This window comes from Leptonychotes weddellii, chromosome 13 (assembly GCF_054177405.1).
Source record: "Leptonychotes weddellii isolate Sample4059 chromosome 13, ASM5417740v2, whole genome shotgun sequence".
NCBI lineage: Eukaryota > Metazoa > Chordata > Mammalia > Carnivora > Phocidae > Leptonychotes > Leptonychotes weddellii.
Genome location: NC_138381.1, coordinates 55,346,946 through 55,369,316, shown reverse-complemented (window position 1 = coordinate 55,369,316; position 22,371 = coordinate 55,346,946). Strand labels below are relative to the sequence as shown.

General features: G+C 46.3%; 1 protein-coding gene across 1 annotated transcript in view; it reads left to right on the top strand.

Annotated features, from left to right (window-relative positions):
* Positions 1-16,584: 16,584 nt before the first annotated feature.
* Positions 16,585-22,371, top strand: part of IMPA2 (inositol monophosphatase 2) — a 44,698-nt gene continuing 38,911 nt past the window's right edge. Inside the window, exon 1 of the mRNA XM_081801601.1 lies at positions 16,585-16,893. Within this exon, the coding sequence (XP_081657727.1) occupies positions 16,798-16,893 (96 nt within the window). The 5' untranslated portion in view covers positions 16,585-16,797. The remainder of the gene's footprint in view (positions 16,894-22,371) is intronic.

The following is a 22,371-nucleotide window of genomic DNA, read 5'->3' as shown; positions in this document are numbered from 1 at the left end:
CTACTCACTCAAGGACCCACTCTGCGTCTCCTCCGAGTCCTGAGCTGCCTGGCGCTCCTTTCCTCTTAGTGGGCACAAATGTCAGCCTCATACTCTTTAAAGTGTCTGTGCCCCTTGATTAATGCGCCTTTCGAGTTATTATTGTCCACATTATTTTAGCCTCCCAAGTTGTCACTGGGCCAATCATGAGCCTAAAGACATCATTTGAGCCCATCCCTTCTCCAGGGGACAGCTGCGAGAGGGAATGCCCTCTTCAGAACTGAGAAGCGTCCTCTGTGGGGCCAGTGTGCTTTCCTGGGAGGAAATTTAGTACTATTTTGCTGTTTCTATAACCATCATTCCCAAAGAAAATGGGAAAAGAGAAAAACCCTTCCATATATGAAAACACCTCTGTTCTCAGACCACAAGTATTTCCCATGTGTTATCCATCTCACACAGAGATGGGGGATTTTAAACTTCCTGAAAAGCTCCTAATACATTTGATTACTAAAAGGAAGTTATATTAGAGTTTTAGAGACTCCTGAAAAGCTACCTAGTACATTTAGTTACTAAACAGAAGTTATGTTAGAGTTTTCTACCAACCAGGAAAAATTCAAAAATAATTTTTAAAGTCCAGTATGCTTCACTTTCCTTTAAAGACTTTCAATTTGTGGGGCGCCTGGGAGGCTCAGTTGGTTAGTGTCTGCCTTTGGCTCGGGTCATGATCCCTGGGATAGAGCCCAAGGTTGGGCTCCCTGCTAAGTGGGGAGTCTTCTTCTCCCCCCCCACCCCCATGCTCTCTCTCGCAATCTCTCTCTGTCTGGAATAAATAAATAAAATCTTTAATAATAATAATAAAAAGACTTTCAATTTATATATCAATGTTTTATATGACCTTTTCCAATTGGAATATCAGTGCCGTGATTGGGCAAACATCTAAGACAGATTCATTCACTCGGCAAATGTTTTTAAAGTACCTACCATGTGCCAACCGTAGCTTTGGCTTTGGAGACACAAAAGTGAAAACTCATTCTTTTCCACCAAGGGGCTTAGGAATTTTAACAGGGAGAAAGAGACATGTTGACCAATACATGGGAAGTGTTCCCAGTGCTTTCTTAATGACCTGGGCAGGTATAATGGAGCATAAGGGAGGTGGGCATCATCGGTTCTCCCTGAGAAATGGTGAGGGATAGCAACCCTTCATCAGGGTGGGAAGGAGACACAGAGAAGGCAAGTCTGGTCAGCAGGCCAGATCGTGAGGGGTCTGGGTGTCTCTGGCAGACAGGGGAGGTTGTGCTGGTTATTAAGCTATTGCCTTCCAGCTCAGCAACCCCCCTTCTCTGCTCTGCAGTTAGATGCCAAGGCTAAGCCTCTGCAAGTACATCTCCCTTTGCCAGCTGGCTCCCCATGAGGATCTACCAGTGGGTGTGCTGAGAGGAGACTGGGAGGCTTGAGGAGGGAATGGGCACCTGCTGGCAGGCTGTTCTTGTCACCATCACACCTGCAAACTCCCAGCTCTTTTCCAGACCCCCACGCCAGCCTGCCTGTGTCTTTCAGAGGTGGCAGCTCCACCCAGCAGCAGCCTTGCCTCAAGGCCCCTCTTCCAAGCCTCTGTCCTGCCTGCATAGCAACCTTCTGAGGAGGCCCAGCTCCCAGCCCCAGGGCACCCCTCCCAGCGGACAGGTTCTGGCGATCCCAGCCTCTGCCTTGTTTCCCCAGCCAGCCCTAAGGTTGGGAGCTGCTTCCTGCCCCCACTATCGTTGCTGACTAAACAGTTTTCTGTTTTTGCCTTTTTACCTGCTTAGCCAATTTCTTACATTCAGTTCTCCCTTGTCCTGAGAACCACAATCAATATCATACTGGGTGTGAGTGGTCCAGGAAAACAGACTTTTAAAGGTCAGAATATGGGATTGATCCAGATGTGTTTGGTCTTGAATGCAGTGCCGAGCTTCTTCCTGATGAAAAAGGGACACTAGTAACCCAAAGCATATGATGGTGTCACTATTAGTGAAATTATGACCAGAGATTCATTGTGAGGAAGTGTCTACTGATGTGCCTTGAAGGACCAGTGGCCGCTGCACTTGAATGTCCAGCAGCAACAAACATTACGGGGATGGTGGGGTGCTTGCTACTTCTCTCTGCACCGGAGAGCTTTTGGAAAGAATACAACCATGCATATTCAGCATCTGAGAGCATAGCTAGAGGAGCAGGAGACTAGGAGTAATAGATTAGGAGTCTACTGCAAACTAAATTCAGTAACTTCCTGCTGGTTTGAATATGTTTGAGAAAGTCTATCCTAAAATACTGAATGCTTTTTAGTATTTTTATTACTTTATTATAATGCAGGGACTTAAAGCTAGCAAACTAATATGTGTCTGGCCTTGGGGTACCTGCTATTAATACATAGCCAAAAAATGCTTTCCCAGTGCTCTGTAGCTTATCTCAGAGACTTTGATTCCTAGAGTTGGAAGAGATCATCAGCCCCGCTTACAACAGCCCTGCCTCACACGCCTCTACCCAAAGCATCCAATGACGCACTCTCTGGTTTTCTGCAGCCCATCCCAATTTTTAATAGCTCTAACTGGGAGAATTTCCAGATCTTGAGCAATGTTTGCCTCACTGTAACTTTCTACTATTAATCCTAGTTTTGTCCCAAAGAATTATGTAGACTAATTCTAGCTCAGGGCTGGATCCAGAATTAGTGGAGCTAATCTTATTCAATTTGGGGATTGGGGAGAGCTCTCTTTCAGAAAAAAAGAATAACAATTATGAACATGATATTAGGTTGAAGGCTTCAAAGAAGCCAGTGCAAGTGGGGGGCCCAGAAGCTTCTCTTCCATAAGAGGCCAGAGCAAATCCATTTCTGTCCCAATTTCTTTTCTTGAGAATTCTTCATGTCACCTTATTCTCCACCATGTTGAGAAGTTTTTCCTTCTCCACGATAAGCATCCTTAATTTACCCAGTTGTTTCCTTGGACATATTTGGGTTTGTTATCAACCCTCCTAAAGAACGGTGTGTAAACAGTAATTGCCTCTGGAGAAGGAAAGTAAGAGAGGTGCCCACGATGAAAAGAGAGCTTTTAGTTTGTGCCCTTGTGACATTTTTGTGTCCTGTGCATGCATGGCTGCACATTGAAATGCCCTGAATCACCAATTTAAGCCAATAACTGTTTAGAACATGCCAAAAACTGAACAAGATTCTCCAGGATGACCTACCCAGCCAGAGTATAATGGGATTCTAACCTGCATGGCTCAAAATATCAAGGAATCCTAACACATCCGTGTGCTGATCCCTGCAACTGCTAGGTAACCCTAGGCACTCACTCCGCACTTGCACAGTTACTCTTTGAGACCTAAATAGAGGAGTTTTCTATGGACCCCAGTTAAGTTTTCCTTTGCCAAGGTGTCCACAAAATTCCCTGAAGCCTTTTTCTATCATCTGCTGTGAATTACCTCTCTTGGGTTTGCCATCTGGAAAAACGACACATGCTTTTATTTATTTAGTTCGAAAATCATGAAGTGCCTACTAGATTCAAAGACAAAGAAAGCCAAATAATTGCATAACGTGACTAGGTCTACAGCCCGTGCTCAGAAAGAGCTAAGCCGCTAGGACCTGGGGGCCTGGGGAGGTAGAGCAGGGAAGGCTAAGAGTGGAAAAGTACTGAATGTGAGTCAGAGTGGAGAGAAGTGTCTTCAAGGCCCCCCAGACCAGGTGGTCTTGGCAGAGGTCCTGAGAAAAGCCTCATCTGAGGCGCCTCCCCCACAAAAAGAGGCCTGAGAATGGGGGTGCTTGGGCCAGGCTTGCAGGTATTCCTCAGATCATGGCTGGGGGTGGGAGAGCACAGTGGGGCTGACCTCGGAATCTTTCGATGCTCTCCAGAAAACTGCAGTGCCCTGGCTAAGTACCAAGTCTAGGATGTGTAAGGCACAGTCCGCCCCTCCTGGGACCTGCCAGGTAAAACTGTGTAATTACCTATGGTCTGGTCTGAAAAATCACAATTAGAATTTTGGCCTAGAGCCAGACTCCTCAGACTAGAGTTAAAATAAAACATGATATCTCAACCTCAGCATTATTAACATTTTAGGCTGGAAAATTCTGCATTGTGGGCAGTATCCTTGGCCTCTATCCACTAGATGCTGGTAGTACTCCCCACATTGTGACAACCAAACTTGTTTCTAGACATTTCCAAATGTCCCCTGAAGGGCGAAATCACACTGGTTGAGAACACTGAAAAAGAGGAACATAATACCTCTGAGACTTGAGTTGCTCAGAATTTTACTTGTGTAAATCTACTTCTGCCTACCTTTTTGGCATTGCCCTGGGAATGTTTCCTCTGTCTGAAATAATCTTTCTTTCCTCTCCTATTTGTGGACACCTACTCTTCCTCTCACCTCTCCGTGAAGCCTCCCGTGACCATGCTCTCACCCTCCCAACGGTGGGTCTGGTCTTTGCACCACTTCTGAACTAAACAAACGCTTCTTTTATTATTGTCTTAGTCTCTCTGCAACACATCCATCCACACAGGTCTGGCACTCAGTAGGCACCCAGTAAATATTGGAGAGAGGACTTAGACAAGAGGAACCAAGAGTTTTCAAAGGAGACTGAGAAAGGAGTAGCCAGAGTTATGCAGAAGACATATCAGCAGATATTGAGGTCCAGGAAACAAAGAGAAGAGAGTTCCAAGGAGAAGTAGCCCCCAGAGGGAAATGCTGTTGAGAACTGAAATAGGAAAAAAGATGGAAAAGTGTCTGATATGCAGGCCTCAGGAGCGCACTGGTGACATTTGAGAACACGTGAGGCAGGGTGTCGTAGGAAGCCATGCTGCGGCAGGCTGAGGACCCGCCAGCTGGGCACTGAGGAGAGGGAGGACTCTCTCAAGAAGATCCAGACACAATGGGAAAGTGGCAACTAGAAGGGGCATGGGGCTCAACAGAAGACATTTAAGGAGAGGCAGACATCAGATGTCAAGGGGCTGGGCAAAAAGGAAGAAATAGTCAGTGGAAATGAATGTAGGGAGTAAACATACCAGAGAGAGAAGGTAATTGATGAAGCGAGGTCCAGAGGGAGAATGGAGGAGCCGGTCCAGAGCTCAATGGGGAGGAAATAGAGAAGCACCTCTTCCTTTGAATCAGGAGAAAATGGGTACAGGGGAAAGGTGTTGTGTGTACCAGGGTGAATTACCTCCTAGTGAAATAGGCAATAGGGCATTTGAACAGTAAGCAGAGAAGGTTTGGAAATGTCAGTGAAGGGGAGAGGAAAAGCATTGCTGAGCAGCACTGAAGTTGAGGAAATGCAAAGAAGAAGCCAATATTTAATGAGCACCTACTATGTGCCAGATCTTTTAGACGTTACTTCATTTACTTCTCTAGACTGCCCTATGAAGTTCGTATGATATCTACTTTATAGATGACCAAGTGAAAACTGAAAGAGGTTAAGTCATCAGGTAAAGCCTGATGTCCTAGCCAGTAGCATACCTGGAATTTGAACCCAGGTTGGTCTGAAGTCACATCCTTTCCAGTGCTCCACTCCTGGAAATACTGGGACAGTTAGGGTAGTGGGAATAGGTACAGGAGAGAAAGCAGTATGGACAGGTCGTCAGGGAGTGGAATATGGGAATGGACTGCAGAGGTGACTAAGAGCCAGGCAAAGATGGTGTGGGTGGGAGACTGGGGAGCTGGAGGAGGGGGTGAGGAACGCTAACCTCCTTCTCCCCATCTCCCTGGGGATGTGGAAGAGCTTCGGAAGGGGTGCTTTATTACTAGAGACAGCCAGGTTTCATTTAGGACCAGAAGAGAGAGGAAGAGCCTTCTGTGAAGATGCTGAGTGTGTGTGTGTGTGTGTGTGTGTGTGTGTGTGTGTTGGGAGCAGGGGTCTAACAGTGAAATGGGTATCGGGGGGGCTCAGTGATCAAGCCTGGCACAGTATCAGCAATGGGAGGAGGGTGCATGAGAAGCGAGGATGGGCTCAAAGCCCAGAAAGAGAATAGCCTTCTACCACCTTTGCTGTTGGAGTTGACCTAAGCTTTGGCCAGGACTGACTGCAAAGGGCTCAGACACAGACTGCCCTAGTCCACACCTCTTCTCCTTTCACATGGACACGCACCAGTTATACGACTAATTGCTCTACCTAAGAACAGACGTACTAAAGAGAAGTTACCCAAGCCCCATCCAAATACTTTGAAGTTTCAGGATAATTTATCACATTCACATGCAATTCTCCTTCAACGTCCTGAATCACTCTGAGAGGACAATGCTGTTTGCCCGATAAATCACATCCCTAGAAAGAGTACTCACGCTCTCTTCCCCCTCCCAGGCATCACAGGGTATTTCTTTTCTTTTCTTTCTTTCTTTTTTTTCCCTAACATTTCCTTTATTGAGTAAATAGCAAATTAGCTCAAAATTCTGAAATCCCTTTTTTAAAGATTTTATCTATTTATTTGACACACAGAGAGAGAGCGCGCACAAGCAGTGGACATGACAGGCAGAGGGAGAAGCAGGCTTCCTGCGGGGCAGGGAGCCCAATGTGGGGCTCGGTGCCGGGTCCTGAGCGGAAGGCAGATGCTCAACCGACTGAGCCACCCAGGCGTCCCACAGGGTATTTCTTCTGAAGACATTTGATTCTTAGTAATCCTAGTAGGTAGGGAAGCTATGAACCATTTTTGCTGCTGCTGTGTTCTGAGTACTGAGCAAATCTTTCTCTCCCTGCCTCAGCCTTTTCCATAGAGACCCTGGAGCAACTGACAAGGAAGACAAGCTCTCTGCACTGGGGGGAGTTAGGAATCACTCAAAGGGTCTCTTGTGCCATAAAGAGCCTGCAGGTCATGATTTGAGGACCTGGAAGGATAAGCAAGTCTGGTGAGTTGACACTGCTGTCCTCCCCTTCACCTCCCTTTCTTCCCCTCTTCTCCTAGAAGCAAGCAAACCCCCTAGAAGTCCCGTTAGCCTTAGGACAAGGTTGAGATTATACTTTTGGAAAAATCTGATCTTATCCTCTATCTTTTCCTCATATACATCCTTCATCTGCATTTTGTGTGGCAGACCATTTGATCCAAAGTAATTTGGTTAAGAACTAGTTAATCCAAAACAGTAATTTAATTTACACAAAAAATTCACTGCTGGACAATGTGTCATCTACTATTATTCTTTTTCAGCTTTACTGAGGCATAATGGACAAATAAATTCATAGGATATTGAAAGTGTATAATGTGATGATTTGATACGTTGAGTTAATTTGTGTGAAACAGTTCCCCCCATTGAGTTAACACATATATCACCTCGTATATTTACCGCACCCCCCTTTTTTTTGGTGAGAACATTTAAGTTCTACTCTCTTAATGAACTTCATTTCAGTGTTTCGTTTTGTTTTGCTTTTTTTTTTTTTTAAGTAGAATCCATGCCCAGCATGGAGCCCAACGCGGGGCTTGAACTCACGACCCTGCGATCAAGACCTGAGCTGAGATCAAGAGTCAGAGGCTTAATGGACTGAACCACCCAGGTGCCCCCTTAACAAACTTCATTTCTACAACACAGTCACATCAGCTATATTCATCAAGTTATACATTAGATCCTCTGAAGTTATCATCTTATAGCTGAAAGTTTGTAACCTTTTACCAACCTCTCCCTATTTCCCCCAACCCCAGTCCTTGGCAACCACTTTTTCATTCTGTTTCTTTCTTTTTTTTTTTAAGATTTTATTTATTTATTTGACAGAGAGAGACACAGAGAGAGAAGGGACACAGCAGGGGGAGCGGGAGAGGGAGAAGCAGGCTTCCTGTGGAGCAGGGAGCCCGATGTGGGGCTCGATCCCAGGACCCTGGGACCATGACCTGAGCCGAAGGCAGACGCTTAACGACTGAGCCACCCAGGCTTCCCTCGCTCTCTTTTTCTATGAGTTCAACTTCTTTTTTAGATTCCACATATAAGTGATACCATGCTCTCTCCATCTGGCTTATTCTACTTAGCATAATAACCCTCCAGGTTCATCTATGTTATCAGAAATGACAGGATTTCCTTCATTTTAAAGGCCGAACAATATTCCATTGTGTGTGTATGTGTGTGTGTGTATACATATATACACACACACATTTTCTTTATCCATTCATCTGTCAATAGCACTTAGGTTGTTCACGTACTATTGTGAATAATGCTGCATTATTTTTAAAAGTTCTTATTTGAAATATTTTTTATACATTTAAGCAAGTTAGAATCTATGTTTTTGGTAGTGTCTTCACAAATCTTTTAATTTTGTAAATCAGTTGAAAATGAACGTTTCCAATCATCTGTTCGTGTTTGCATAATTTTTTTTTTTTTTTGCACAGTGAGGAGAGTGGGTATTATATTTAGAGATGTTCAAGCCGTTGTGACACAGACAAGAGGTGCCAGCTTGAGTTGCTGATCCAGTAAAGCCAAGCATAAGGAGATAGAAACTCCTTGACCCAGCTGGACTTTATGCCTAAGATTTCTGCTCATCATGTGCTGGGCAAATTTCAGAATCCTCTCAGGTTACTTATTTTCTATGTGCTCACATTGCAAAATAAGGAATGTGCTCTCTTTGGCCCTGCTTAAATCTGGAGCCTACCACAAACATGTACATTCTTCCTGAGGGTTCCTCATGAGTGGCCATGTTGGCAGCCTGAGGAATTCCCGGGAGTTTGTGCTCTGCAGTAGGCTTTGAGACAGGAGGCGCCAGGTTTGCTCTAATGATGCCCTTACTGTGGGTGGGATCATGCAATACCTGGGTAGTCAAACTCTGGCTTAACCTTAGCAATATGGCCTCAAAATGTGTCTCCTTGTTTTTGATTCCAAGACTTAGGGAGAAGTGGACGGTAGCCCCTTTCTCTTTCTGCACTGTTCCCGGAAGACTTCACCTTGAATCACAAAACTATTTGGGATCCTGGGGAAATAGGCTCTCACCTTAAGTAAAACCATCTTTTAAGACACAAATTTAATACAACAGTCTACTGATGTGAAATAAGAAACCTAGAACTCTAGCAACTTGAGGGTTGAAGTGCGTCCTTTGTTACAAACGTTAGAAAGCATTGCAAACAGCAAACAAAAGGGAAATTAAGTTCTGGAACGCAGCTGACATGAGAACAATGCTTATGATACAAATACAAACACTTTTCCCCCCTAAGTCATGAAAAGTAGGATTGACTTTGCAGAAGTTAACTTTAACAACTTCAAGAGAGCTCTCTTATATGGGAATAAAAAGAATATCTTTGTTTTACTTCGTTTTCTGTCTCTGGTCTCAGTGATGGTCCCCCCACAACCACCATTACCTCCAAGAGAAATATTCTTGGAAGGGAGAGTCATATGAGTCAGCAAGTTGTTTAGTGTCCTCAAGGATGGTATTTGTGCAAATGAAAGGAGTGGCTTTGGTCCTAAAAATTAATATTTATTACCAAGTTTCTAGTTCAACTTAATTCATTTTCTGTTTAACAAATTTAAACAATCCCTTTTTTTTTTAAAGATTTTATTTATTTATTTGACAGAGAGAGACACAGCGAGAGAGGGAACACAAGCAGGGGGAGTGAGAGAGGGAGAAGCAGGCTTCCCGCTGAGCAGGGAGCCCGATGCGGGGCTCGATCCCAGGACTCTGGGATCCTGACCTGAGCCGAAGGCAGACGCCCAACGACTGAGCCACCCAGGCGCCCCTAAACAATCACTTTTAAAAGTGATTTTTTATTTTAATATGATTGTTTTATTAAGTGCATTTAGTCATATTAGATTACATTTATACATTTAATACATACGTATTCACAGACAATCCCTTAGTATGGAGATACTGGTATTATGAGTTTGGTTCTCTTTAGTATTTCTTCACTTAATTCCATATCCTGCTACAGCTAAAAGATGCTCATCCACTGAAGGAACAATGTTCAACCCAATTCCAGGAAGACAATGTCTGCTTTTGAACTTGACAGAATTCTGCATCATTGTCACAGTCTTCCTATTGCTGGGACCACAGCCCTCACTGATGTGACAGTGACAGCTGATTGAATTCTGCATCTGCCCCCTGGATTTTGTCTGACTCTGCAAACCAATTTCCAAAGACAATCTAATGACAATCTGTTGCTCCACTCATCCACCAGTTTTGCCATCCTGTTTCTCTTGAAGCCTGCATGATATTTTCCCCTGTGCAGAGACATTTCCAACTCAATTCAGGGCCCTTGGTGGTGGCTGCCTTCCATGTACAAGGCCACCAACTGGAATAACTGATAATATAGAACCCTACATCGCCCTCTCTTCTTGTTTTCCTCACCATCAAGGGCCAATGTACAATGAAGAAATGCCTGTTGAATGAACAAATGCACGAACGAATAAATCCACACAAAAATATGAAACTTACTTTGTTTTGTTTCCCCCTTAAATTGGTTTCCTCTCTTGGCAGAAGAGATTCAAATGTTAATGCTGATCAAAATATTTCCTTTTAGTGACAGACGAATAGCATGTACTTATCTCATTTAGATCCCATATTCATCCTTCAAGGTGAAAAATATGCTAGCTTAATAGCAGTGGCTGCCTTAGAAATGGAAATTCTTAGTGAGATTCTGTATTTGCTAGCTTTATTCTGTCAGCTATATATTCCCCAAAGGTGTATGGTGATGTGCTCTCTCTCACTCTCTCTCTCTCTGTCTCTTCAAGTGTGTATACAAAAACACATGTAAACACACACACATATTTACCTATCCTAGAAAGTACTTTCTATGTTTAAGTTCAGAACAGATTTTCTAAAGTTTAATAAAAAACATTGCCTTAATGAAAACATGACTGATTTTGATAATTGCCAGAAACTCCATTTTAATAAACTTAATCTGCCTTCCAAAGGCATGTGAACTTTTAAAAGGGCTTTATGCAACAAAGCTGGTTCAGGAAGTTTGTTTGTTAACTCTAAGAATGGGAGCTGATGCAGACTAGTATTACAAAAAAGGGAGTATTTTAAACGCAGAAGGATATGTGAAAAATGAAGAACTGTCAGGTGAAGAAACGTCTGGCAGGACTGAGCACATTCATGTACTTCCCCCTTTCCGCAGTTATCAAAACAACCTGAAAAAGAAAGTGCAAGTACCAACACTTCCAAAAGCCGGCATCTGTGTAATGAAGACATAAAACTTTGAGATGAATTGCCTTGACTCAGGGCTGGTCATTGTTCCATCCACTTCAAAATGTCAAGTGTTTCGGTAATTGGATTAAATGCAGCAGAATCTCACTGTGTGTCTTCCTCTCAAATGTTATTAATAACTGTAGCATTTTGTATGTAGCAACAAACAAACTTTCTCCACGATAATGTGACAATGGCGTTTTAGGTTTAAAAAAAAAAAAAAGCTTTGCGAATGGAACATAAGCTTTCAATAAAAAGTCAGAGAAACATTTCCCTGAAAACAATCCAGTTTTAAAATACAGGCAGATGGAGGAGTTTGTTAGTAAGATCCCATTCTCCATTCGTTTGCAACCCCAAGAACCTTCCTCCTTCAAGCAGTGAGATCTGAGGGTGAATTACCCTAAGGGGGCGGGAGGAGCACTATCATGAGAACTCAGAACAAAGCTTGCCCATTTGGTCAGTGCTGACAAAACAATAAAAATTTTGAAAAAGATATGGTGCGGCAGAGGCCGTGTCCCTCCCACCCCCACTAGAACGGGATGGGGGAGGGGCGGAGAAGGAGCACTGGGAGGGAAGAGTTAAAGCTTAAGGCCCGCCACTCTGCCCCCTCCTGCAGAAGGGCGGAGCTGGGGGGTAGCAGGAGAGGAGGTCTTTTCCTGGTAAACTTTAGGAAGCCTGGGCCCCTTCCTGGCACGATTTGGGAAGCATGCATGACCTGATTTCCTTCCACACGACACCAGCTTGGGGGAGGGTGAGCCAGCCCAGGAGAAACTGTCCAAGCTGGAAAGACCAAGCTGGGAACCTCCCCTGGGGAGCATCCCATATCCACAGTGCCCCAGAGAGGGGGTGCCCGAGACCCGAAAGGGCCTGGGGGTTGAGGGAAAAACTAGCACTATCTGTCAGTACCCCAGATCACGATGGCCAAGGCTGTCAAAGGAAGGAATGACCAGAGGGGCCTGGATGGGGCAGGTCCCATCTCAGCATCCTGTTAGCGTAAGACAGAGCAAGGTTCAAGGGGCAGGTGTCTTCTTCCAAGGCAGAGACCCCTTTGCATGGACCCACCTAGGGAAAAGGGGGACAGCCCAAAGCTGAATTAATTGAATTTTGAACTTGGAAAATCTGAAAACTCACTGACACATGTGAGTTGTCCTAGAAGTAAGTTTTCTGCCATTGGCAGGAGGGGAAGCTAGAAAGAATCCACTTATGGGGAAATAAAGAGAGTTGCATGTAGTACCGCTGAGTCTATGGATTATGAAATACCATCTGCTCTGCTAGCATCATTAATTTCATGAACCTCCTCATGAAGAATTTCAGATGCATGGAACTGGAAACATTGGAAATTTATTTTACAGGACTGAGGGCTTACAGGTTAGGTTAACAGAATGAAGGTGGTATCAGTTATTGAAGTATAATTGCATTGTCTCCAGGGTCTACGATGGTGGGATCCATAGACATAGAATCCAAGTAAGCAGTGAGTTGAGAAAATAGCAAAGAAGAAATAGGAGTCCCAGAAAAGCTTTGCAAAATTCTGAAAGCCAGCACACCTGGTCAATTCTCAGGGATTCGCTGGTACAAGGTCACACTCAGCAGGAGGGGTAATGACCACCACATTCACCCCTTCCTCAATGGGAATAATGACTTGGGAGGCTTTTCCAGAGTAGGAAAAAGCATCTCTTTTTACATGGAAGTAAATGAGGACAAATAACCTTCGGAGAATTTTTTTTTTTTTTAAAGATTTTATTTATTTATTTGAGACAGAGAGAATGAGAGACAGAGAGCATGAGAGGGAGGAGGGTCAGAGGGAGAAGCAGACTCCCCGCCGAGCAGGGAGCCCGATGTGGGACTCGATTCTGGGACTCCAGGATCATGACCTGAGCCGAAGGCAGTCGCTTAACCAACTGAGCCACCCAGGCGCCCCCGGAGAATTTTTTTTATAGACAATTCCTCTGGAACAGAGCTTTGCAAGGACTCCTAGACTTGTTCTTTGTTATGGAGCCATGCACAGAATGTTGGGTGATATTTAAATATAGAGCATTTGTTGGTAATCACCTGTCTGACTTAATTTAGTGAGAAGTTGTGGTGTTGGCTGCCTCCAATTATTGCATAAGTGACCCCCCACCCACCCACACACAGCTTGGCAGGGAGCTGGGTGGCGGGCAGAAGGGTTGGCTCTGTTGTTCCATCCTAGGGAGCCAGGCTCCCTATGGCCCTCTACAAAGCTTCTTGGCTGAGAAAAGCTCCTTATAACCCTAAGTGTGGTGATGCACAGGCAGCCCTCTTTGGTTCCCAACTGTATCAGTTTGCTAAAGCTGCTATGATAAAGTCTCCCAGACTGGATGGCTTAAAAATAGAAATGTATTTTCTCACAGTTCTGGAGGCAAGAAATCGAAGGTCAAGGTGTCCACAGGTTTGGTTTCCTACGAGGCCTCTCTTCTCAGCTTGTAGCTGACCTTTTTCTCTTTTTGTGTCTGTCCCCAAATTCTCTTTTCTTTCTTTCTTTCTTTTTTTTTTTAAGATTTATTTACTTATTTTAGAGAGAGAGCACAGGAGTGGGGGGGAAGGAGAGAATCTCAAGTAGACTCCCCACTGAGTACTGATCCCTCAGGTCATGATCTGAGCTAAAACCCAGAGTCAGACGCTCAACCAACTGAGCCACCCAGGCATCCCCCAAATTCCCTTTTCTTATAGAGATACGGGTCATATTGGATTAGGGCTCACCCTAACAACCTCATTTTAACATAATTACCTATTTAAAGGCCCTGTCTCCAAGTACAGTCACATTCTGAGGTGCTGGGGGTTAGGCCTTCAACATATGAATTTGGGGGGCAACAAACTTCAGCCCGTAACACCAACTTTCCACACCCAAGGCTAAGAATGGTCAAATGTTATCCGGGGCCTACTTCTAGGAATTCAGATGAGATGAAACAACAAAGCTCATCAAATGTCCCAATCTGTGAGTCTTGGTTCTAGAGAATAAGATCAGATTTCAAAGTAATCTGGGAAGTTAGAGAAGTGGATAGAAGAACTTCATTGACATTTTATTTAGACTTTGCTTTCTTCCAGAAAGGACCTGAGGGGACAGCCAGATTAATAAGGATATAAAAGGCAAGACAAAAAAGAGACAGTCTGTCCTGTCTGCCCTTCTACCCTCTCTCACTGCCTCCCCGCCCCCCCACCATCTCCTCTCTTCTCTGGCCCCTGTGTAGTCACCTTGCATTCCGCCCCCTGGTAACTAGAGTGTCCATGGAGGCTGCACCCTCAGGGTGGAGGTAGAAGGGACAGTTAAGAAGTAGTTTTTCAAGGCAGAACCTTGTACTCTAGGGGCTTAATAAGGTAAATGTGATTTCCCAGGGCCTCTGAAAGAGGTAACGAGCAGACTAGCATATAGGTTGTGATGGTCAAAAACTATGTTGTTTCCACAGAGAATGGTCAGTAAAGCATGAGAAACTTGGATACCCTATTAGACAAAGCTGATTTCAGTATTCAATGATTAACAGATAATTACTAAACTCCTATAATGTGCCAAGCAATATGCTGATCACTGGTGAGCCAGTCTTTTATAATAGTAGCAAACACACAAGTGCCAAACACATGGATCCTAACCCATATAATATTTACAAAAAAAAAAAAAATTTGAGGAACAATTAAAACTGAAGCAAAGAGGGTTATTTGTAATTTGCTCAAATCCATACAGCAAGGAAGAAATGAGGCCAATATTTTAACTTAGGAAAATCTGGCTGGCTCCAAACTTCATACTCCAAACCACATAATTCTATCTTAAGCTATTTCAGAGTTCATCAGTGAAGTTATGAAGTCTTTTTCTCGAGATGTTTAGATAGGCTAAGCATGAGAGCTTATCTAAAGATATAATTGAGGTCCCAGATTGGTCCAGGACAGGGAGTAGGGGGGAGAGGTGTACAGAAAGGGGAACTAAGAAGGCACCAAAGAGAAATTTTGTAACTTCAAATTTTGCTTGGTGTTGGAAGGGGCCTCTAATGAAAACCTGCCATGAAGATCAACAACTGAATGCATTTAGTTTTAAAGTGAAGCATCCAGAACATAGTCTTAAGTATTTTTTAGAAGTCTAGCTCCATATCTTGAAAACCAAGAAAAATGGGAACAAAAAGGATGGAGCAGAGCACGCTTTTAGCTGCCCCCAAATGGCCTTTGTGGAAGCTGGGGCAATTCTTGGCTTAGTTTCCCAAGCTTTTGGGCAAGGCTAGAGTGCGCTGCCCAGCTCTGGCTTCCTAATTCCTCCTTATTGTTTGTAATTTTCATCTCTTACACATAAACCTAAAATTTCTTTACAAGATGTTTCGACATAAAGTGCTCACAAAATCTAAAAACATTTATTCCCTTGTTATGTTGTGTAAAATACGTCCCATCAAGGTTCTCGTACAAACTCCCATTGTTCTCCCAGACTGAGAAGTGACACTCCAGAATAACTTTATATGGGTCAGCATATTTTATAAAAGGGTAGGCAGAGCGGCTTATGAAATTAAACTCTTGGAAACTAGAGACACCTTCTCAGGAAATGCCTTGTATTTATGTTTAGGTGGTGCCAGTGTTCAGCAGCATTAAAGAATCCAAGGTCGAAAAGGTCGCTCCTCATTGCAAATAAAGACTAGTCACAGTTTGGGCTCCACATCGGAGTTCTGAGTTCAGACAGTTTATAAAACCCACTGTCATCGTAGTGTGTGGTTTTTCGCTGGGGTGAAGGCTTCTCCTTTGCATCCAAACATTTGGGAACACAGGCGCTTTGTGAGGGCGGGCGCCCGCGGGTGGCCGAGCAGGCTGACAACCCCGGCGTCCTGTGGCTGTCGACTGAGGAAGAGCAACCCGTCAGCAGATGAAAGAAGCTTCTTCGGCCTGGCCGCCCCTCGGGCCACGTGCGCGCGGACCGCCTGGACCCGGCGAGAGGGTCGGAGGCGCCCCCAACTGGCGCAGACGCGTGGGCGCCCACTGCATATCCGGTGCCCGGCTGGAGTCGTAGCCACGGGCGCGCACTGCCCCCACTCCGAGACCTTGCTCCAGTCGTGTTCCGGGGCTTCTGTCCCAGGCCCACAGTCCCCAGCACCCACCCTTCTCGGGGGACGGTGAGCGCGGGAGGGTGGTGGGGAAGGTTCAGCATGGAGCGGGCGGGGCGGGGCTCTGGGCGGGGCCGAGGGCTGGCGGGGCGGGGTTTGACGGGGAGGGGCCAGCCTCAGGGCGGGGCCTGGCGGAGCGAGGAGCTAGACGCGCGGCGGGGAGGGGCACGGGGAGGGGAGGAGGGCAGGACTAGGGGCGGGCCAGAGGTAGAGGGATCCGGGACGAGGAGGAACTGGGCTCCCCGTGGGGCCAGAATCCTCTCTGGGAGGGGCGGGAGTCGGTGCTGGAGGGGCTGGGTTAGGCACCGGGAGGGGCGGGGTACAGACGGGCGGGGGAAGGGGGCGGGGCTCGACGCTGGGAGGGGCTGTGAGTGGGAGGCGCGGCCAAGAGAGGGGAGAGGGGCGGGCCTCGGGGCAGGGCCCGGGCGGGACGCGAGACGCGCCGCGCGGCTCCCCTGGCGGCGGCCGGGTCTCTGCCCTTCCCGCGGGCACAGCTGTGGGACGGGCGGAGGCCGAGGCGCGGAGTGGCGGGACGAGAAGGAAGCAGTGCGGAGCCTGGCTTCGGGGCGGCGGGAGCCGGTGGGGGCCCGGCGAGGAGGGCTAGAGGTGGCGGGGCCCGGCGAGGCCACGATGAAGCCGAGCGGCGAGGACGAGGCGGCGCCCGCCGGAGGCCCCTGGGAGGAGTGCTTCGAGGCGGCTGTGCAGCTGGCGCTGCGGGCGGGACAGGTGAGCGCCGCGGCCCTCCTCCCCCGCCCGGCAGGGTCCTGGAGAGCACAGCCCCAGCGGGCCCGGGCCGGGCGGCGCTCTGGCCGCTGGGTGCCCACTCGAAACTTCGCCAAGTCCGAGCAGAAGTCCTGTGGGACGGAAGGAGACCCTCCGGGGCTCAGGGCAGCCGGGCCGGCACAGCGTGCGGCCCAGGAGGAGCGGCCCCCGGGTGCGGAGTGGGTCCGGCGAGGCCTGACCGCGTGCGGTGGGCGTCTGGTATCCGCGGACCGAGGGTGCTAGGGCGTGATATGGTGAAAGAAATCTTTGTACTGGTTTATGGCACGGACCATCCCTTTACCTTCTCCGTCACAGGAGCCAGGAGAGGTGAGCGCCTCTTTCTCTGGTGGCAGCCACGCATGAAGCATGCTCTCCTTTGGCAGTTGAGTGTCTAACTGTAGGTGACTTGACCTTTGCGTCAAAGAGAGTAGGTTAGAATATATTGGCTATGCAAATCAGAGTCCTGGGATTTAAGAAGCCCTCCCAGGCTTAAATGCCGAAGCTGTTTGTTTTTAAGGACCTTTGAATAGATCCTGTGGCCAGGACGTGGGTGTGGTTGCCCCCAGGTTTAAATCCCTGCCGCCGGAGCTGTGGCGGGCTTGCTGTTTGATTGTTTTTCTTCAAGCACCCCGAATCTGATTCCTCTTCCGGCCCACAGCTGAAAAGTGGTTCCCTCAGTGTTTGGAGGAACTTGTTACACTGACCAGAAGAAGGATGAAAATCAAGCAGCATAGCTAAAGAGAACCTGCGACTTGAGTTTGAAAAGGGAGTGCAGCTCCTCTTTTCTCACTGTCATTTTTGCGTTTTGCTCCCCACCTTTTCCTCAGTACCCCAAGCAGTGCCTGACACATTGTAAAGTTTGGAAGTCCTTGTGCAGTGAATGAGCGGTGGTGGTTGTCCCAGGATGGTCAGGGTCAGGTTAGAGTGGGGAGATGGCTTACTCCTGCCTTGTTAAGGTACATGATTGTGTTCTGGTGGTTTGGACAGAAGTGGCAGTGTGAGCAGATTGACTTTTTATATCCAAACAGCATTTTCTTTTTCAGGTCTAGCAATATGAAGATGCTCTGCTGGTTCTTCCTAGGTGTTAAAGTCAGACTTACCAACCCTGAATTTGTCACGTGCTCGGTGGACAGGGCTTTATGTTGGTGTGAATCCTCTAATCCCCTTTAAACGTTAATTTCAACACTTGAGTAGACACATTTTGTGTTGGAGGGCCCTCCCTCTGTGGTTTGAAGGATTCAAGATTCAGCCTGTAAGGAAGGCAAGATTTAAAAGGTGGGTTGTGAAACTTCATCCCCTGGCTCTGTTGCCTTTCCTTCCTATAGGAAAAGGAGGACCCCCAACCTTAAGTGCTAGAATGCTGAAGTTTGCAGCGGCAGGACATTCTTCCTGGAAAGCAGATCCACTATGTGCAGGGAGCATTTGCTCTCCCCCTCCTTCCCTCTCAGGCCCCTCACTTCCTTTCCAGAATGAGCATCATCAGGATATTTAGTAACTTTTAGGTTCTACCATAAAACTCTTCTTCCTTGAGGCTTTAAGGAGAAGCCAGCTTAGGATTCTGACACTACACTGTAAACCCTGGTGATTTGTTATGGGTTTCTATGGTTTTTCAAATTTAAATCCTTGAAGAAACAGAAGTGTCTTTAAAACATCTATTTTATTGAACAGATGCTTATATAGAACTTGCAATATGGCAGGCACAATTCTAAGGGTCTTATTAAGAGATATCTTAAGTTTTCACAACCTGACAACAACAAACTTTTTTTTTTGAGAGTGGGGGAGGGGCAAAATAAAGATTCTGCCATTAGGAGTCCGGTCAGGGAGCCCAGAGTCCTGGGCTCCGTCTTGGGCATTATGCGATGCTTCCTGCCTGCCGGGCAGTGGAGGGGAGAGTGGCCGGAATGGTCTATGGCTGGAACAAACAGAAGCCACACAAGGTCATTGCAACCTGTGTAAAGTGGGACAGATTGTCTTAATAACGTTCTCACGGGAATGGGGTGCTGATTGGAGAAAATCTGGCCTTTAGCCCAGAGGATAGCCCAAAGAGGGATGAAAAGGTAGGTAGTGGTGATCCTTTTCTGAATCCTCCTTAGCTAAAGGAGTATTTGGTCAGTTACAGTGGCCTTGTGACCCAACATGCCCACCCCCTCATCAGTACCCAAAGTTCTGCTATTTTATTAAGTTTGTTCCTCTCAGCTGCTCCTGAGACAGTTCTGTGTGCTGAATTCCTGAGTCCCGAGGGTTCTATATGCTGAAAGTAGTGTGGGGGCATGGGGGGCGGGGCGGGACCTCCCAAGAGATAAATGTCGATGCCCTTTATCTTTCAGACATAGGTTTGGGTCAGGGCAGTCCTACACACTTTGCTGCCACCGCCCCTTTACCCCATCCTGAGAGGTCTCCACAAAAGCAGCCTGCCCCAAAGTGCTGCCCTCTCCACAGTGGCCTCCCCGGCTCCTCCTCCCTTCTTCCTTGCCTCTCCACCACCCATTCCTGCGTGCCCAACCACCCCTGCTGGGGCCCCTGCAGCAGCCCCTCCCCGGCTATGGGGCCTTGGGGAAGGCAGTGACTTTAGTCCCACTGTTATCACACACCACAAATACAAGTAGTAATATTCATCGAAATGGGTGTTTATCATCTTTGATGTGTGAACACAAGTATTTTAGAAAACTGCTTTTTTTCATCGTCCCATAAGACTAGATCCAGATTTTGTTGGGCGTGAAGCTTAGACATTTAGGAGCCCTCTTTAAGAAAAAAAAATACTGGGGCGCCTGGGTGGCTCAGTTGGTTAAGCGACTGCCTTCGGCTCAGGTCATGATCCTGGAGTCCCTGGATCGAGTCCCGCATCGGGATCTCTGCTCGGCAGGGAGCCTGCTTCTCCCTCTGACCCTCCCCCCTCTCATGTGCTCTCTCTCTCTCTCTCATTCTCTGTCTCAAATAAATAAATAAAATCTTTAAAAAAAAAAAAAGAAAAAAAAATACAAAATTACAAATTCAAAATTAGGTATAAACATTATTTAGGATAAGAAAAATCACAGCAGTATAAATTTTAAGATGCTAACAAATCGGAATGCATAAAAAGTAATCCTTTAGCTGCTTTTCAGTTTCTTGTAAGACTTTTTTCACATTTTTTTGTTTCATGCTCCTTGTGCCTTCGAATGACAAGGATTCTGTGCTATTTTCTACGGAGCCAATAGAAAGATAAGTTCAGGCTTTCCTGTAGCATGACTAATTGAAATTGACTACTGATAGTTTAGAAAAGTTTATTTAGGCTTCACATTTATTATTGGGTAGGTTTATATAGATATTTAGGATTGCCATCAAATTTGAGAATCCTGTCAATTTTCTTTTATATGTTAGTTGTAAGAGATGGAAGAATTTTCTGCAGACTGGCTTCTAGTTCCATGTGGTTGCTTATTTCTTTCATGACCCCATGTGCCAGTTGCCACAGCTCATGCACACATGCTCCCCTGGCCCAGCCCTTTATGTCCCCAGGCCAAGTCAGTCGGCGTGGTGGACAGTAGAAGCATTTCTGGAAGCCATTCCTACACAGGATGGCTAATAATAACTTACGGACAGGTGTGACGGCAAACCCCGCAGATCTCCCATCAAGCCCAAAGTAAATTTCATCTCCACTCAACTTGCCTGTAGCCAAAAATGCCAGGACCCACTCCGTTGCCACCTGACACAAAATATAACGGGGGTCATAGTGGGAAGAGACCGTGGTTACATCTGCAGTTAAAACAGCTGATTTTTGCACACTTGAAAGGGCGTTCACGTGTGGCCATGTGAACACTATGCTAAGGACCTCACAGAGCCTCTGGGAGGGCGGGACCCTTGGAGCCCCAGCTGCATTAGCTTCACAGGAAATTCATCTCTGTTTACTAGTGGTAACAAAATCTCAGGACAAGCAGGGAAACAGAAGCCCGGGATCCACCATCAGTCAGTACTCCAGACCTCTAGGCTCTCCAGTTGGCCTTACATACCCTGCGGGTGCTGCTTCCCAAAGCTCAGTCTGGACTGGAGAAGGCAGGCTGCTATCCCTTTAGCCCCCGCATGGACCAGCCCTTTGGCTGGCCACATTGAACTACTTGGCGTTTTCCAAACACACATTGTATTTTCCTGCCTTCCTTATGCTCCTGGAAAACTGTACCCTCCCTCCAGGATTCAGTTCCCCAACCTTTCCTTCACGGACCTTCCCACATGACCTTCCTCATCATTCCTGTGCGTCTTCCCAGCTTTGTCCCTGGTCTGGTTGGTGTGCTTTCCCCGACGTGTTCTGAATGTAGATGCTCTCTGTCCACCTCTGACGCCCCAGGGCAGAGAACACCCAGCAGTGGGCTCTGACCCAGTATAATGCCCCTGTCTGGCTGGCTTTGCCAACACAGTGTTTTGGATTTGGGATTTTAATTTTTATCAGTTATTCACACAGGCAACTTGATCCAAGTAGAATACTCCTGAGAGGACTGTGATGAGAACAGCAGTGCCCGGTCCCTCATCCTCATGCTGCTCCCCAGACATCACTGTTTTCAATTTTCAGATAGTTACACCTGTCTTCTAAATCACAGGCTTCCACTGCTCATTCTTGAGTCATCTGTTTTAGACAGTGTTTATTATGTTGTGTGGCTGCATTACCTGATTGCTTCCGTCGTTATCCGTGCTCACATTCTGATGACCACACAATTGTATTGCCTGGTTGAGCTGGGTATATAGTTGTATTACATATTTGCTTTCTTAGGCAACTTGTATTTCCCTTAAAAAAAAAAAGTTTTGTGTTTCATTTGCTTAGCTTTCTGTGTACCTACCAACAGTCATTTTCCACCTTCCCAACAGAATTTTTAATGATCTCCTCAGTGTGGTCAAACTCATCGGGTTCATTGCTGTGGAGAAGTGGTGCTCCCATGTTCACGTGCATCAGAGGGCACCTGGAAGGCTTGTTGAGGTAGACTCACTCCCATCCCCAGAGTTTCTGATCCACTAGGTGAGGAGCCGGACCAAGAATTAGCATTTCTACCAAGCTGCTTCTGGTCTGGAGACAGCACATTGAGAACCACTGCTGTATTTTGTTATGTGAATAAATGACTGTTTATTCAACTCTTGAGGAAACTTTGGATAATGTCCAACTTGGAGTTACGGATAATGTTGCTATGAACATTCCTGCATGTGTCTTTTGGTTATGTATGTATGCATTTCTGCTGGGGATATTTTAATAATAGGAGTGAAATTACTGCTGTGTCATCAGGTATGAAATTCTGCCAGGTAGTTTTCTAGTGGATGTACCAATTTCCACTCCTCCCAGCACGGGTTAGGGCCCATGTTGCTCCACATCTTGGATAACACTCGTATTGTCTGTCTTCTCCACTATAGCCATTTGGATGGGTTTGAGGTGGTATTTCATTGTTTTAATTTGCATGTCCCATATGCCTAATGAACCTAAGTGCCTTT